The 17,170-nt window shown below is 35.2% G+C and overlaps 2 protein-coding genes and 2 long non-coding RNA genes across 5 annotated transcripts; 3 read left to right on the top strand and 1 right to left on the bottom strand.

Annotated features, from left to right (window-relative positions):
* Positions 1 to 240: 240 nt before the first annotated feature.
* On the top strand, positions 241 to 4,932 carry LOC125419316 (cullin-1). Its single transcript, XM_060812663.1, has 17 exons — positions 241 to 849; positions 925 to 972; positions 1,051 to 1,254; positions 1,346 to 1,423; positions 1,603 to 1,692; positions 1,777 to 1,857; positions 1,951 to 2,013; positions 2,322 to 2,357; positions 2,438 to 2,524; positions 2,601 to 2,750; positions 2,837 to 2,892; positions 3,034 to 3,154; positions 3,247 to 3,408; positions 3,549 to 3,692; positions 3,805 to 4,023; positions 4,107 to 4,274; positions 4,375 to 4,932. Exons 1-17 carry the CDS (start codon positions 487 to 489, stop codon positions 4,474 to 4,476), a joined length of 2,172 nt encoding a protein of 723 aa, XP_060668646.1. The 5' UTR covers positions 241 to 486; the 3' UTR covers positions 4,477 to 4,932.
* A 2,587-nt stretch (positions 4,933 to 7,519) lies between these two features.
* Positions 7,520 to 9,150, bottom strand: LOC132799893 (uncharacterized). The gene is made up of 2 exons (XR_009634853.1): positions 8,017 to 9,150; positions 7,520 to 7,733 (listed from the first exon to the last, which is right to left on the bottom strand). It is a non-coding gene; the product is annotated as an uncharacterized LOC132799893 (long non-coding RNA).
* Positions 9,151 to 13,045: 3,895 nt separating this feature from the next.
* Positions 13,046 to 13,584, top strand: LOC107433179 (uncharacterized). 2 transcript variants are annotated; one of them, XR_009634741.1, is made up of 3 exons: positions 13,046 to 13,076; positions 13,216 to 13,384; positions 13,489 to 13,584. It is a non-coding gene; the product is annotated as an uncharacterized LOC107433179 (long non-coding RNA). The 2 variants fall into 2 exon arrangements; XR_009634740.1 differs by having other exon boundaries at positions 13,046 to 13,133.
* Positions 13,585 to 13,790: 206 nt separating this feature from the next.
* On the top strand, positions 13,791 to 15,414 carry LOC107433203 (cullin-1). The gene is made up of 6 exons (XM_060812949.1): positions 13,791 to 13,898; positions 13,994 to 14,041; positions 14,120 to 14,323; positions 14,416 to 14,493; positions 14,679 to 14,768; positions 14,853 to 15,414. The coding sequence occupies exons 1-6, from the start codon at positions 13,791 to 13,793 to the stop codon at positions 14,958 to 14,960; spliced, it is 636 nt and encodes a 211-aa protein (XP_060668932.1). The 3' UTR covers positions 14,961 to 15,414.
* The last annotated feature ends 1,756 nt before the right edge of the window (positions 15,415 to 17,170 follow it).

Raw genomic sequence — 17,170 nt, 5'->3', positions numbered from 1 at the left:
TATAAGTCATAACATTAATTTTTTCTTTTTCATTTATTTTTGGAAAAATTTATTTTTATATTTAGAAATTAGGCATCTAAACATAGATGGCCCAACCTTCTAGATCATGTGGTCAGGGGGGCGAGTTATGATCTGATCACAGCTTCAATAGAGCAGGTAGGCAAAGTCAAACAACAACAAAAAAATGAAACGTAAACAGTGAGATCATTTAACATTATACGAAATCAGTCTCTCACAGCTATTAAAAATATATATATATAAAAGTCAAAGTTGTTTGCTCATAAATAATAAAAATAATAATAAATCTAAAAATTCATATGATCAAGTCCACTTACCATCTCCATAAATCAGATTAAGATTTATTTAGTTTCGGTTTTTGTTTTATGCTTTGGGGATTTTAAGAATTGGGGGGTGTCGATCTAAGTGTTTGGATATTTACATTTCTTGTTCATTTTTGCAGATTTTTAAGAATTGAAGAGCGGTAAGATGACGATGAACGAGCGCAAGACGATTGACTTGGAGGAAGGATGGGAATTTATGCAGAAGGGTATCACAAAGTTGAAGAAAATTTTGGAAGGGCTGCCCGAGCCACCGTTTAGCTCTGAAGATTACGTGATGCTCTATACGTTTGGTGTTTTCTTTTTACTTTTGGTTTCACTTTTATTCTTATGGTTGCACATTCTGAAACATGATGAGTTTATGCTGAGGGAGCTTGTGAAAAGATGGGCAAACTATAAAATCATGGTTAGGTGGCTCGCTAAATTCTTCCGTTATCTGGACAAGTACTTTGTGGCACGAAGGTCACTTCAGCCCCTCACTGAAGTTGGACTAAAATGCTTCCATGATCAGGTATGCCACGGTTTGCGTATTCTTTTTAAGGTTCTTTGCAATAATATGATGTGCATTTCTGTTTTAAATATTCAGGTCTACCAGGAATTAAATGCAAAAGTAAGTGATGCTGTAATTTCTTTGGTAAGTTCAAATCTTTTTCTAAATCAAGGATCTTATTTCTGTAGTTGTCAAAAGTTTTGACGAGACTGTGCAAATCAGATTCACCAAGAACGTGAAGGAGAGCAGATTGATCGAGCTCTATTGAAGAATGTTTTGGATATCTTTGTTGAGGTCGGGATGGGACAAATGGATCACTATCAAAATGATTTTGAAGAAGCCATGCTTAAAGACACAGCTGCCTATTATTCTCGAAAAGCTTCAAATTGGATTCTAGAATATTCTTGTCCAGATTATATGCTAAAGGTAAAATTTTTCTTGTTTTTTTTATGTGGTTGCAGCACATATTTTTTGTCCATATTAGATAATCTTTAATGCATCTTGTTGCAAATTCCAGGCAGAGGAATGTTTAAGACGGGAGAAAGATAGAGTTGCTCATTACTTGCACTCTAGTAGTGAGCCAAAGCTGCTGGAGGTTTGTTATTGATTTTGTATTATAAATCCACCTTTTAGGTGTAGTTAGTCTGTGAATATGAATGGAGCATGTTTAGCTAGGAATTTGTTTTGGCTAAACGGTAATTTATTTTATTGGTTTCATCTTTTGCCATGACATTCTAGATTCCGACTACTTTGGTTGTGATGTGCTTTTTCTAGAAAGTTCAACATGAGCTGTTGTCTGTGTATGCAACCCAATTGCTTGAGAAAGAGCACTCTGGATGCCATGCTTTACTTAGAGATGATAAGGTAATGTCTTAAATTGGAGAAAATTAGTTAACCAAATAACTTTTTTAAGTCTTTCATCTCACCCATTTTTGCTGGTTGTTTCAGGTAGAGGATTTGTCTAGAATGTTCAGGCTCTTTTCTAAGATTCCTAAAGGCCTCGATGTTGTGTCTAACATATTTAAGCAGGTTTGTATACTTCAAATATGGTTTTGCTTCTTATACATCTTTTGCTTTCTCATTTTATGCCTATGTGTTCTTATATCATATTCCATGATGCAGCATGTTACTGCTGAAGGAATGGCCTTAGTCAAACAGGCTGAAGATGCAGCTAGCAACAAGAAGGTCCTTGCCCTGAACATCTTTTGTTTTAATTAATATAACTGTTACACCCTGAAAAGATTCATTTTCACAAACATTTCCTTATGGAAATTCATTTTACATTGACTAATATTTCAATTATTAGCTGTTAAACCTGCAGAAAACGGTCTATTACATGAACTATGAAATAAAACAAATGTTTCTCTTTGCATAAAATCTACTGCCAAATGATGGATATGCCTTTTATATTGGTATAAGAAGTCCATTATTGAGTTCTTTTTATCTCTGTTTGCATTGCTCACTGTATTTGGTGCTGAGTATTTGTGCCTCAGGCAGATAAGAAGGATGTGATTGGTCTGCAGGGACGGGTAACTTCATGGCTTACTTCTAAAACTTAGGCTGAGCTGGTCATCTTAGGTGAAAATTAATGTTAATTTTGGTACTTCAGGATTTTGTTACAAAAGTCATTGAGCTGCATGACAAATATCTAGCTCATGTCAGTGATTCCTTCCAAAATCATAAACTTTCTCGCAAGGTTTGTATCTCTAAACGTCTTCACAATTGAATTTATATCAGCAAATGCTTCCTCTAAACTGGATTTTCCCCTGCAGGCCCTCAGGCAAGCTTTTGAGGTCATTTGTAATAAGGGTGTTGCTGGAAGCTCAAGTGCAGAACTATTAGCCGCAGTTTGTGATAATATCCTTAAGAAAGGTGGAAGTAAGAAACTGAGTGACGAAGCAATTGAGGAGATACTTGAAAAGGTGTGCTACACTGAAATGTGCTGTTGCTTGTGTTCAATTTCTTAAAACATGTAGAATTTTGTGATCAAACCTTAATTTTTGTCCAGATCGTGAAGATGCTAGCTTTTATTATTGACAAAGACTTGTTTGGTGAGCTCTGTAGGTACTGCATAGCTTTCAACTGAAATAAAAATTTATTAATTTTGGAATTTTCTTTTCTTTTTAGGTTGTAGATGGTTTTGTTACTGTTTCATTTGAAAATAGAAGAAATTGGATTGACTGATCCATGGTACATGACTGACAGGAGAAAGCTTGCTCGACGTCTTCTCTTTGATAAGAGTGCTAGTGATGACCATGAGAGGTTTATTTTGACAAAACTTAAGCAGCTGTGTGGCGGACAGTTCATGTCAAAGATGGAGGAGATGGTTGGTTGCCTTGGATAATACTTCTATATTTTTTATGTTATATGTGAGTAAACAAGTGGGAATCTGAGAAAATGCTATTTTTGCTTTTATAGGTTACAGATTTCACATTGGCGAAGGACAATCAAACCAGCTTTGAGGGGTACCTAAATAATAAACCACATGCATATCTGGGGATTGATTTGACTGTAACCGTTTTGACCACTGGCTCCTGGCCAAGTTACAAGTCTTTCGACCTCAACCTTCCAGCTGAGATGGTATATTTCAGCTTCTGTTGAGACTTAGAACTTCCCCCTCTCTCTCTCAAACACACACACAACATTCCAAGATTAAGTGTGTGTTAGGTTCAACACAACATTCTGGGAGTTATTAACATCTTTTTTTTTTTTTCTTTTAGGTTAAGTGTGTTGAAGTCTTCAGAGAATTCTATCAGACAAAAACAAAGCATAGAAGTCTTACATGGATATACTCCTTAGGTAGTTGTAAAATCAGTGGCAAATTTGAACCAAAAACGATGGAGTTGATTGTCACGACTTCTCAGGTGATATATTACATAGTTCTTAGCGTAGATTCTTTCACCCCCCACATTTCATTGTTGAGGATTTGGTGATAATGTTCTCTGTTGCTGAAGCAGTTCTCTTTTCTCCTTTTAGGCATGTGCCCTGCTTCTATTTAATTCCTCAGACAGATTGAGTTATTCAGAGATCATGACTCAGTTAAACTTGAGCGATGATGATGTCGTTAGACTGCTCCATTCATTGTCATGTGCCAAGTATAAGATCCTAAACAAGGAGCCTAACACGAAAACAATCTCTCCTATTGATCACTTTGAGTTCAACTCGAAGTTTACTGATAAAATGAGGAGAATCAAGGTAACTAGGTTCTAAAGCTTGTAATTGTCTCTTATTTTTCTAATTTGTGTGAGTGATGGTTTATTATATTGTTCCTTATGCAGATCGATCTGCCACCTTTGGATGAAAAGAAGAAAGTAATTGAAGATGTAGACATGGACAGACGGTATGCTATTGATGCCTCAATTGTGCGCATCATGAAGAGCCGTAAAGTTTTGGGTCATCAGCAGTTGGTTATGGAGTGTGTCGAGCAGTTGGGTCACATATTTGAGGTTCTTGCAGTACTTGTATCTTTTTATCCTGATATCATATAATTCCCGTTTCATTTCTTTAGTTTTAACCCAGTGGTTTTCATTCAATTCTCTTTTTTAGCCCGACTACAATTTGATTAAAAAGCGGATTGAGAGCCTGATCACTCGAGACTACTTGGAAAGAGACGAAGATAACCCTAATCAGTTTAGGTATGTGGTATGATTCATTTTTGTTGATCATCATCTGTCAAATGACTTGGTGACTATTGCTTTGGAAACTGGCACAAAAAGAAGGGTAGTTCATAGTGTGAGTGGCAGAATTATGTGTGTAAAACGCTGTTCTGTGAATGCCCCTTTGGTGTTTCCTTGGAAGCAGAAGCTGAGAATACTTGTACATTTTGCCGTTGGAGCCATGTATGGGGAACAGTTATAGATTTGTGAACCCATGATGGAGAAATTGTAATGGATTCCATAATGTGGTCCAATGCTTCAGTGGGACCATCCTGTATCATGACTTAAATTCGATGCTTCACTTTTAACGGTTTTTTTGCCCCCACTGAAAGGAAATGTGTAATATGATTTCCACACCTTTAGCATTTTGATTGTCAATTAAATTTTATCAGGTGAATGGTTTGTATTTTGGAATGTGAAACCTATTTGATGCATTTGCTTTATTATACATCTTCCTTCTGCAGCAAACCCCACGTGAATAATGTGGACACAATTACAATAGTCCTTTTTACAATCACAAATACCAAATTAATGGTCATGCAGAGCGATATATTTTTTATTTTTTTATTTTTTGGCTGAGCCATTTTTCCTTCTTATTCCTTTGCTGATAACTGTCTAAATAGGATTCTGACAGAGTAAAGAAAATTCTTCTAGTGAACCCTCTTGTTAAGTCCTTTTCTCCCCCAAAATCTGGTATTTCTCTACCCTTGGTACTTGGATTCTTGGAAGATGGAAGCCACTATCAATAAGATTTTCATTGCTGGTCATAATATTGAAGTGTTAGTGATTTGTTTACCGTTTTGACCCGTATCAAAATCCAATCTATGAAACATACTTCGGAGTAAAACTACTTCTGATTAGTCAAAACCAGGTTGAAATTTACTCCGACTCAATATCATATATCAAACAAAATATCGAACAATACTTGCAGCAAAAGCAGCCGTCAACATAAAAAGACAAAAACGTTTTCTTACATTTGCTAAAAAGAAAAGAGGGCACCCAAAAAGAAGAGGAAAAAGATGAATTTTGGTCGTTTGGACTATTAAGTTTGAGGTCAAAGAATAGGGATAACTAGGAGGTTTAATGTTTTATAGCATAATAAACAACGTGCTTGAATTTGCAAAAATGGTAGTGAAAGAAGCAAAATCATACGAAACCCACTGTGATTCATTTTCACAAATATTTCATTGTGGAAATTCATTTTACATTGTCTGATATTTCAATTCATAGCTGTTAAACCTGCTGAAGGCGGTTTGGTTTATTACATTAGCTATGAAATAAAACAAATGTTTCTCTTTGCATAAAATCTACCGCTAAATGATAGGATATGCCTTTTATATTGACAGTTGAGTTCTGCAGTTTATTGGCATTAGACGTCCATTTTTTACTTCTTTTATCTCTGGTTGCATTGCTCACTGTATTTGGTGCTGACTATTTGTGCCTCAGGCGGATAAGAAGGATGTGGTTGGTCTGCAGGAACAGGTAACTTCACGGCTTATTTCTAAAACTTAGGCTGGGCTGGTTTTCTTAGGTGAAAATTAATGTTAATTAATTTTGGTACTTCAGGTTTTTGTTAAAGTCATTGAGCTGCATGACAAATATCTAGCATATGTCAGTGACTGCTTCCAAATCATACACTTTTTCGCAAGGTTTGTATCTCTAAGCGTCTTCACATTTCACAGCAAATGTTTCCTCTAAACTGGATTTCCCCCTGCAGACCCTCAAGGAAGCTTTTGAGGTCTTCTGCGGTAAGGGTGTTGCTGGAAGCTCATGTGCGGAACTATTGGCCACATTTTGTGATAATATCCTTAAGAAAGGTAGAAGTGAGAAAGTGAATGATGGAGCAATTGAGGAGACACTTGAAAGGTGTGCTACACTGAAATGTGCTGTTGCTTGTGTTCACTGTTCCATTTCTTAAACATGTAGAATTTTGTGCAGGTCGTGAAGCTGCTTGCTTATATTAGTGACAAATATATGTACTGCTTGCTGAACTCTACAGGTACTGGATAGCTTTCAACTGAAATAGAAATTTATTCATTTTGAAATTTTCTTTTCTTTATAGTTACTGATCCATGGTAATGACTGACAGGAAAAATCTTGCTCGACGTCTTCTCTTTGATAAGAGTGCTAATGATGACCATGAGAGATGTATTTTGACAAAACTTAAGCAGCAATGTGGTGGACAGTTCACGTCAAAGACTGAGGGGATGGTTGGCTGCCTTGAATAATACTTTTATGTTTTTTATGTTATATGTAAGTAAACAAGTAGGAATCTGAGAAAATGCTACCTTTGCTTTTATAGGTTACAAATTTGACAATGGCGAAGGAAAATAGAAGTACCATGTCATCATGCATAGAAATTTGAAATGTCTCCTCATAGATCTGGTTTTCTTGCCAATCTTTCAATTTCCTTTTCTCTGAGGAACTTTCTCTTTTACTGCCCGTTCTTACATTTAAAGACCCCCACCCCCTCCATCTGATGAAACCTGACTTCGTTCTTCCAGTTTCCTTGCAGAAATTTGTATCTTGTCTTTGGCCTCAGACTTTCTGTCCTTGGATAAACCATATTCATTGTGTTCCATATCTTTCTCATGTACCTTACTTGATAAACAAGCATTGGAACGAAGACCAATTTTGCCTAGCTCAATATCATCAATCTTAGGTGTCTTGGAAGTTCCACAAGCATATTGATCAGCCTGCCTCTTGCTTTCATTTCTCCTTAGTATCACTTGCATAGAAATGGCAATCAAAATAAGACTTCACCGATTACCAACTTTCAAATAAAAGTCTCACACACAAAATGAAATACATACCCCATTTACATGCTTTTCTGTCCGCCTAGATATGTTCTTTTCCAAGTTGCATTGCTTACTCAAATATTGAAAATCGGATTTTTTCACTGTACTAGATTTTAAAGGAGGCTGGTTCATGTCATTCAAGCTTTTACTTTTAACAGGTTCGTGCAGGTGGTTTTTTGTGGGGTTTGAGATCCAAACGAACTACCACTGCCACCTGAATTTAGTACTTTTGATGCCTGTCTCATTTTTTTCTCGGTTAGATATAGAATGGGAATTGTTATTATGGAGATTCTGGTCCGGATGTTGGACGCCAACTGCAGTTACTTTAGATGCGCTTCCATTAGCCTGATTCTGCGGGCTACTTTGATGGTCAGAAACCGGTAGTTGGTACAATGCATTTAGTGCTTTTGTTGTCTCCTCCTCACCGATGTCGCACCGGTTCATTCCAGGCCTACAACACAATTTCATTGACCAGTTAGCAAGGCATCAACATATAAATACAAGTATAAATATATGTAGAAGTACATAATTATACATATAAATTGGTGTACATACATGAGTGGATGAACACCAAAAAAGGGGGAGAGAGGGAGAGAGAGAGAGTACATACATAAGCAAAGAGAATAGTCATTGAAATAGAAATATTATTTAGTATTTATCTGGAGCTTCAGCAACAACCATTAATAGACACAACCGAACTGGCTAATTTGTCAAGAATGAGAAAGAAAACTTACAGCCAGATTAGCATTCTACACAACCATTTCTCGGGGAGTTGCTTTGGCTGACTACCAAAAGGTAGAAGCCTCCATTTCTGAAAACTGTCACAGCACACCCAATATTCTTTGATAACTACAGGAGTGACTGCTGCCGGTATCAACTGTTAAGCATGTCCATTTGCCATCACAGGATGCAATGAATTTGGAGCACCTTTTAAAGTTGCCTCTGAAACCAACTGATTATAGACCTTTTTACCATTTAATGTTTTCAATGGTTTATCCAGGACCATTTTTTGTTCTGCTTCAACATCATCGAGGTAAGCATCCTTTGGAATATCCCCCCAAGGCCTCTCTCTTGGATCCATATTGCTATCTGATTGTTCCAAATTTTTGCCCTTTAACGGATCTATGTTATTATCGTTGCCCTTGTTATGATTATGTGATTTATGCTTCTGCGTTTTACTACCACGAGGAGCAACACCATGAGTAATATTCTTTTTTATCATCAAGAACTGCACCAATTTCAACCCTCAAACTTTCCTTGGTTAAAAAAGCTGCAGGCTTTCCATTACCTAGTCTCCTTTGACTTATCCTTGCCTTCAGATGTTGGTTTTTCCTCCTTATGAGGCACATTTCTTTCATCTAGTTCATGAACTGTACTCTTCTGACCAACACTCTGCCATTGCGGATCTACCTCTTCTTTACATTTTGGTAATTCTAAGTTTTCTTTTAAGGAGGGAGAGATCTTGTTGCTCTTGCTCTTGCCCTTGCCGTGATCCCTAAGGTCACCAATAACATCCTTGCGACAATTTGTCTCTCTTTTCTCCAAAACCTTTTCCACTGAAGCACTCCTAGGTTTTTTTCTTCTCATTCTTGCGATGGTCCTGGAAACTTCAGATGGCTGACTTATTAGTTTCAACAAGTCTCCAGCACCACATGTCGGGTTAGATAAAAGGCATGCACTTCAAGCCACTAGGCAAAAAATCTTTGCCTTCTGGGGCCTCATTTTTTGGATGTCTTCTTCTCAAAAATGACAAACATTCGCATGCTTCATTTCAGTCTGTCTCTCAACTCTCCTTCCTAGTTTTGTTTTCTTCTCCTTTGACGCTTCTCTATCTCCCCTCATGGAATGCCGGCTCCTGTACTAACAACGTTGACTGCTCTTGAATGCGCTTGGGAGAATGCTCCAGATTACTAGCTCTCTCTCTTTATATATATATATATATATATATATATATATATATGTTAATTATAAATTATTGTGAACAAAAAATTGTTAAAATGTACTTCCAGAATGTTAAAATCTTATTTAACTTAAACACAAAGAACACGTTGAAATTCCAAAATTCCATATATATAATACATATATCTATCTGCCCTTATTATCAATAAGTCTATTTTAATCTCATCCTTATAATTAAATATACATATATATATATATATATGTGTACCAAACAAAAGGAAAGAGAAAAAGACGTTGTAATTGTCGGACTGGGATTGGAATTCATTGGTTTAGAGATGTTTGATATATTGATAATGTTCATAAAGTTAGATTACATACCTTAGAGGAAAAGAAGATCCAGAATCCTTTTATGGAAATGGAATTCAGTATGGATGGTGAAGATAATCATTGCTATTGCCCAGCTTTTTGGATTGTTCCTAGTCTTTTGCTGAAGAAGTCAATCCGCAACTATAGAGAAATTAACTTTTCTTGCCTTGTATAATTGTCTCAACTTCTTTTTTAATTGAATTAATTACTTTTTATAATTTTTTATTTATTTATTTTTTATTTCTTAGAGATGCACAAATTGGTGTTTGTATATGATATGCTGAAATATATGTTTATAGGGGCTGAAGCAAAAATTTCCTTTTCTATATTTTTATCATCTTGGTTCTTGATTGGAGGAGATGGAATAACATCCATGTTGGTTGATCAATTTATTGAATATGTTGCTTTATTTTACTTATTATTTTCTGGTGATAATGAGTTTCAATGGTGGGAGATTGTGTGAAATTTTATCTTAAATATGTATATAATAAGCATTTGTATTGCTATAGAAGCAGAAGAATCTTTATGGCATGGAGACGAAAAACTTTCCCAAAACACCTTTTAAGACACAAGCACTTATAGGACCATTGATGCGATATATGGGACATCTAGTTTTTTCGTTCATTAGGTGATATATAGTAGAATTCTTGATTTGCATGTATAAGCTTTAATTAATTTCCTCAATTATTATTTTTTTTTTTTGGTAAATAATTTCTTCAATTATTTCTTTGGTAATTTAAAGCAAAAATAATTTTTTTTCTTCTTTACCAATAAAATAAGCCATGATGTGATTTAGGACATCTTATGCATATACACCAAAAACCGAGTATTTTAATTAATCAGAAAACTTCATGTATCATAGACTATCTTCCTCACCAAATTTTAATTAATCAAAAAAACGAAAGAGAATTTTTTTTATTTTTTATTATAAACATATCTAAATGTAAGTTTTTTTAAAGTTCAATTAACAAATTTTTTTTTTTTTTTGGTGAGAGCATCTTTTTGTTTGCTCTTCATATATTATAATATTTAAGTCAACATATAAAAAAATGATAAATATTTTATATTAAGTGTTTAGATATATGATTATTTATATGAACTAAGATAATTTTATTCAATAAACATGGTTAGGCAGCTTTCTTGATTCTTCCATTCTCTCGATCGCTACTTTATTGCCTGGAGGTCACTTCCACACCTTAATGAGTTTGGATTCACAAACTTCCATGAGCAGGCATCCCATGACCAACCCGAACAGGATGCAATTTTATTATATTTACACCATATATTATGTATCTTTTTTTTATTGATCTTTGCAATACTACTCTGTTTTGATTTTCAGGTCTATCAGAAATCAAATGCAAAAAGTAAATTGGATATTGTAATTTCTTTGGTAAGTTGGTTCATATGTTTTTTTTTTCCCTCAATTATGGGTTTTATTTTTGTAGTTTCATAAGTTTTTGAAAACTTATGACAACTATAAAAATAAAAAATAAATGTGGCTAGTCCTCTGGCTATAACATATCTTGTTGGAAATTATAGGCAGAGGATTATATAAGACAGAAGAAAAGAGTTTGTCATTACTTGCACTCTAGTAGTGAGCCAAAGCTGCTGAAGGATTGTTATTGATTTTCATATTTAGGTGTAGTTAGTCCATTCTTTCAACAAAATAAATAAATAAATAAATGTGGCTAGTCCAGGAATGGAGCATGTTTAGTTAGGAATATGTTTCGGCTCAATGGTAAATTAGTTTATTGGTTTCATCTTTTGGCATGAAATTTCAATATTCCTGCTGAGACTTTGGTTGTGATAGGCTTCTTGTTGAAAGTTCACCATGAGTAGTTTTCCATATATTGCGTCAATTGCTTGAGAAAAAGCAAATTTGGATGCCATGCTTTACTTAGAGAACGATAAGGCAAGAATGTAATAAGATTGGAGAAAATTAGTACAGAATTGAAAATTTTATGTTGACTACGTTACTATGTCGTCGATTATTAATATATATATTAATTACACTTAGTCAAATCTTTACAGTAAGGCATTTTTAGTTGATGGATACTATCAAACATGCCAAAAAATAATTTTGGATTTTTAAAAAATAAAATCATATAATTGTATTTAATTGGAGATAATAAAAAAGATTTTAACCAATTAAAAAAATAAATAAGAACAATATAAAAAAAAATTAAAACCAATACAATAAGCAGTTTAAAGATCATCACAAAATTTAATGGTTAAAACTAAATAATAAATTACTTAAAAATCAACACCGAAAAAAAACTAAATAATAGAAAATCAAAAGATCTGTTTTATTTTTTAAATTATATTCTATGTTGAAAATTAAAATTAAAAATAAAATAGATATTATACTAAAAAAATATAGTAAAAATTGAAATATAGCAAATAAAATTTCAGAAACCACCCACATGTTTTATGTTTTATTTTTTTTATATGAAATAATTACAAAATTTATATTTTTAAAAATCAAGTTTTTTTTTACCTTCTAATCCATATAATTTTTTTTATTATCTTATACTGAAAATATGAATACAAATAGAGTGCAAAAACTTTATGGTCGATAGGTAAAAGAAACAAAGGACTGGTATTATCGTTATTATTATTATTTTAAATATTGACTGATTTGTATTCCATCACATCACATGGCACATGGTCTTCAAGGGAGACCGCAAAAGAAAATCTGTTATTACAAAAATAATGCTGATGTGGCAAAGGGTCTTTCTGGGATTTTAAGAAAAGTGTGGGTATATTACGTGTATGATAATCAATCGCTGCAATATTTCCATAAAACGAAAAAGACAATTAATTGCGGCAATGAATCCAAATCTTCGTCATTCTAATAAAACCACCGTGCTAAATTGTATAGTATGTTTTTTCAGTCAAAAAAAAGAAAAAAAAGAAAAAAGAAAGCTAAATTGAATTTTTTCTCTGAAATATTTCACTAATTGCTACAGTTTCCACCATGGTTTTTTTTGTTATTTTTTCTTTTTTGTTGGACAAGTTTTGACCATATTTTTTCTTCTTTTGGAATTTATGGAATCTCATATATATACATCAAACAATTTTTTTTTTCTTCACACAGATTTTGACTAAATATGAATAAAAATATTTATTTATATTTTAAACTTATCAAATTTATGTTTTAAAATAAATATGACTAAAAATAGTAACTTATATTTTTAAACTTATAAAATTTATGTTTTAAAATCATATATTCAACCTGTGCCAACAATATTTTGATGATGTTTAAATTCAAGTCTAATTTATATAAGTCATATGATAATTTTTTTCTTTTTCATTTATTTTTGGAGGCATTTATTTTTATATTTAGTATTAGGTATCTAAACATAAATAAAACTTGGGACATTGAGAACATTTCTCTCAGCTATTAAAAAAATATATATATAAATAAATCACAGTCGTTTACTCATAAATAAAAATAAATAAATAATAAAAATAATATTAAATCTAAAAATTCCTATGAACAAGTCCACTTACCACCGCCATGAATGAGGTCAAGGTTTATTTAGTATGGGTTTTTGTTTTTATGCTTTGGGGATTTTAATTTCGGGTAATGTTTACGAAATTTTTAGTATGATTGGGGGGTGTCAATCTAAGTGTTTGGATATTTACATTCCTTGTTCATTTTGCAGATTTTTAAGAATTTTTAAAGAGTGGTAAGATGACCATGAACGTGCCCAAGATGATTTACTTGGAGGAAGGATGGGAATTTATGCAGAAGGGTATCACAAAGTTGAAGAACATTTTGGAGGGGCTGCCCGAGCCTCAGTTTACCTCAGAAGATTACTTCATGCTCTATACGTATGATGTTTTCTTTTTACTTTTGGTTTCACTTTTATTCTTATGGTTGCACACTGAAATTTTATGTTTGTTTGTTTGTTTGTTTGTGCTTGTTATCCTTTTAGGAAAATATTTGATATGTGTTTTCAAAAGCCTCCACATGACTATTTACCGCAGCTTTATGGCAAGTACCGGGAATCATTCGAAGAGTATATTACTTCCAACGGTGAGGAATTCTTTTAGATGAATTTTTGTTAATTTTCGTTCATACATGTGAAATGCATTCTTGAGAAGATCAAAGTGTGCATGCTATGGAGTGTAATTTGTCAATGTTTGTCACTCTTGTCAGGTTTTGCCATCATTAAGGGAGAAGCCTGATGAGTTTATGCTGAGGGAGCTTGTGAAAAGATGGGCAAACCATAAAGTCATGGTTAGGTGGCTCTCTCGATTCTTCCATTTCCTGGAACGCTACCTTATTGCCCGAAAGTCACTTCCATCCCTTACTGAAGTTGCACTCGCTTGCTTCCGTGATCAGGTATGCCACGGCGAACCCGAACATGTCATATTTTGCTTATTCTTTTTAGTGTTCTTTGCAATAATATGATGTGCACCTCTGTTTTAAATATTCAGGTCTACCAGGAATTAAAGGCAAGAGTAAGGAATGCTGTAATTTCTTTGGTAAGTTCAAATCTTTTTCTGAATCAGGGATCTTATCTCTGTAGTTGTCAAAAGTTTTGACGAAACTTTGCAAATCAGATTGACCAAGAAAGTGAAGGAGAGCAGATTGATCGAGCTCTATTGAAGAATGTTTTGGATATTTTTGATGAGATTGGGATGGGGCAAATCGATTACTATGAACATGATTTTGAACCAGCCATGCTTAAAGACACAGCTGCCTATTATTCTCGAAGAGCTTCAAATTGGATTCTAGCAGATTCTTGTCCAGATTATATGCTAAAGGTATAATTTTTAGTGTTTTTTTTTTATGTGGTTGCAGCACTTATTTTTTTCCATATTAGATAATCTTTAATGCATCTTGCTGTAAATTCCAGGCAGAGGAATGTTTAAGACGGGAGAAAGATCGAGTTTCTCATTACTTGCACTCTAGTAGTGAGCCAAAGCTGCTGGAGGTTTGTTATTGATTTTGTATTATAAATCCACCTTTTAGGTGTAGTTAGTCTATGAATATGAATATTAATTGAGCATTTTTAGCTAGAAATTTGTTTTGACTAAATGATAATTTATTTTATTGGTTTCATCTTTTGCCATGACATTCTAGATTCTGACTACTTTGGTTGTTATGTGCTTTTTGTAGAAAGCTCAACATGAGTTGTTGTCTGTGTATGCAACCCAATTTCTTGAGAAAGAGCACTCTGGATGCCATGCTTTACTTAGAGATGATAAGGTAATGTCTTAAATTAGAGAAAATTAGTTAAGCAAATAAATTTTTTAAGTCTTTCATATCGCCCATTTTTGCTGGTTGTTTCAGGTAGAGGATTTGTCTAGAATGTTCAGTCTCTTTTCTAAGATTCCTAAAGGCCTCGATGTTGTGTCTAATGTGAAGTCCAGCCGCACCACCACTGCACCGACAGTGTGAAGACTGCACAGCCATCATTTTTGACACCACTGCACCGACAGCCACCATTTTTGACAATGGCCATTGCTGCACCGAAAATGGATTGTTCAACAATTGTGGGCTCTGCAGAGGCTGTTGAAGATTGTGGCCATGCAACCGACCTTATAAGCCTATAAATAGGCTCCATCTCGTTGTATGCAAGCCAAGCCAAGAGAGCAAGCTCAATATTATCTCAAGTGAGGAATATTGAGAGAAAACTCCGAGAGAGAGAGTGTTTAAGTTCCAGAGAGAGCTTGAGAGAAGAGTGAGCAAATTTCAGAGAGAGTTTGACAGTAAGGGGAGAGATTCCACGTGAGAATCCAAGAGAGAAGTTTTTGTATTTTTGTATTCTATTTCCAAGAGAGTAATAGAATTCTTTTTATTTTTCTTCTCATATTTCTTCTCTAAAGTGGTCGGAGAACCATAACAAGTGGTATCAGAGCTCCAGGTCGAGAGCTTGGGTTCAAAATTTGAAGAAACAGAGCCACTGTTCTTCAGGTTGGTGTTTCGCAAAGTTGCTCAAATAATTAATTTGACAATACCATGTGAAAGTACCCGACGAGACGAGAACAACGAAGTTCGCCGGAGAGAAACGCAGCGTCTCACGCGCCCCCACGCGCCGCCTGAAGTTTTCTGCAACAGTTCACGCGCCTCATGCGCCGCACGCGCCGTCTGGAGGTTGAAGACGACCACGTCAGCGCACACTGCCACGACAGCCGACACGTCGTCAGCCACGCCAGTCGACATGTCATCTGCCACGTGTTGACACGTCAGCACAATCTGCCATGTCATCAGAAGTTTCTGAAATTACGGAACAGCCCTTGAATTATTCAAAATTACAGATTGACCCCTGTAGTTTCTGTATTTACAGGTTGACCCAGAAATTTTGTGAAATTACATATTTGCCCCAAAATTTCTAGTAATTATATTTTGACCCCGGAAGAGTCAAGTCCACCATTTTCGGCCGTTCCGGACGCAACGGTTAACTCCGTTTTACCAAATTCAGCTCCATTTTTGGTCAAGCCATAATGTCAATGGAAGAATCATCTTCGGGAGCTATGGTTAAGCTCACTGTCACAAATTATACACTTTGGAGACCTCGGATAGAAGATCTCCTCAATTGTAAGGATCTGTTTGATCCTATAGAAGCTAAAGGAGAAAACCCCGATCCCAGCAAAGTAGCAGAATGGAAGAAATTAAACAAGAAAACGATCAGTCAAATCAGGCAATGGATCGATCACAGTGTCTTCCATCATGTAGCGAAGGAAACGGATGCATATGCCCTCTGGACAAAATTGGAGGACATGTACCAGGCCAAGACTGCTCGGAACAAAGCCCTGTTGCTTAAGCGATTGGTAAATTTAAAATTACAGAGTGGAACTTCTGTAGCCGAGCATACCAGTGAGTTCCAGAGCTTGGTAAATCAACTATCTGCTATGGATTATCAACTAGGGGATGAGGATCAAGCCCTCCTACTTCTAAGCTCTCTTCCAGACAGTTGGGAGACATTGGTAGTCTCTCTCAGCAATTCGGCCCTGAATGGCAAACTTACTATGTCTATGGTTAAGGATGCCCTATTTAATGAAGAGACCAGGAGAAAGGACATTGGCATGGATCAGTCATATGCCCTCGTCACAGAGAGAGGAAGACAGCAAAGAGGTGGTCGTGATAGGGGGAGAGGCAGGAGCAAGAGCAGAGGCAGATCTACAGACGGCAGAAAATCATCATATAAGTGCTATCATTATGGCCTGGAGGGTCACATGAGGAAGAACTGCAGAAAGTTGTTGAGAGAGCAGAGACTCCAAGGTAATCAGCCGAAGAAGGATGGAGAGACACTAGTAACTGTTACAGGCGAAGTGGCGCTCTGCTCCACCGAAGTAGAGACATGCCTTCATATATCAACCCAAGATGTTGAGTGGGTAGTCGATACTGCAGCATCCTACCATGTCACTCCACACAGAGATTTCTTCAAAACGTACAAAGCAGGAAACTTTGGTACGGTAAAGATGGGAAATTTCAGTTTCGCAAAGATTATGGGAACTGGTGATATTCAGATAAAAACGAATGTTGGTTGTACAATCACTTTGAAGGATGTCCGTCATGTTCCAGACCTTCGGCTTAATCTACTTTCGGGAGCAGCCTTAGACAAGCAAGGCTATGACAACTACTTCAGCAAAGGCACATGGAAAATG

Source organism: Ziziphus jujuba, chromosome 11, assembly GCF_031755915.1.
Source record: "Ziziphus jujuba cultivar Dongzao chromosome 11, ASM3175591v1".
Taxonomy (NCBI): domain Eukaryota; kingdom Viridiplantae; phylum Streptophyta; class Magnoliopsida; order Rosales; family Rhamnaceae; genus Ziziphus; species Ziziphus jujuba.
Note: the sequence above shows the minus strand (reverse complement) of the source record. Positions and strands in the feature narration are given on the sequence as shown.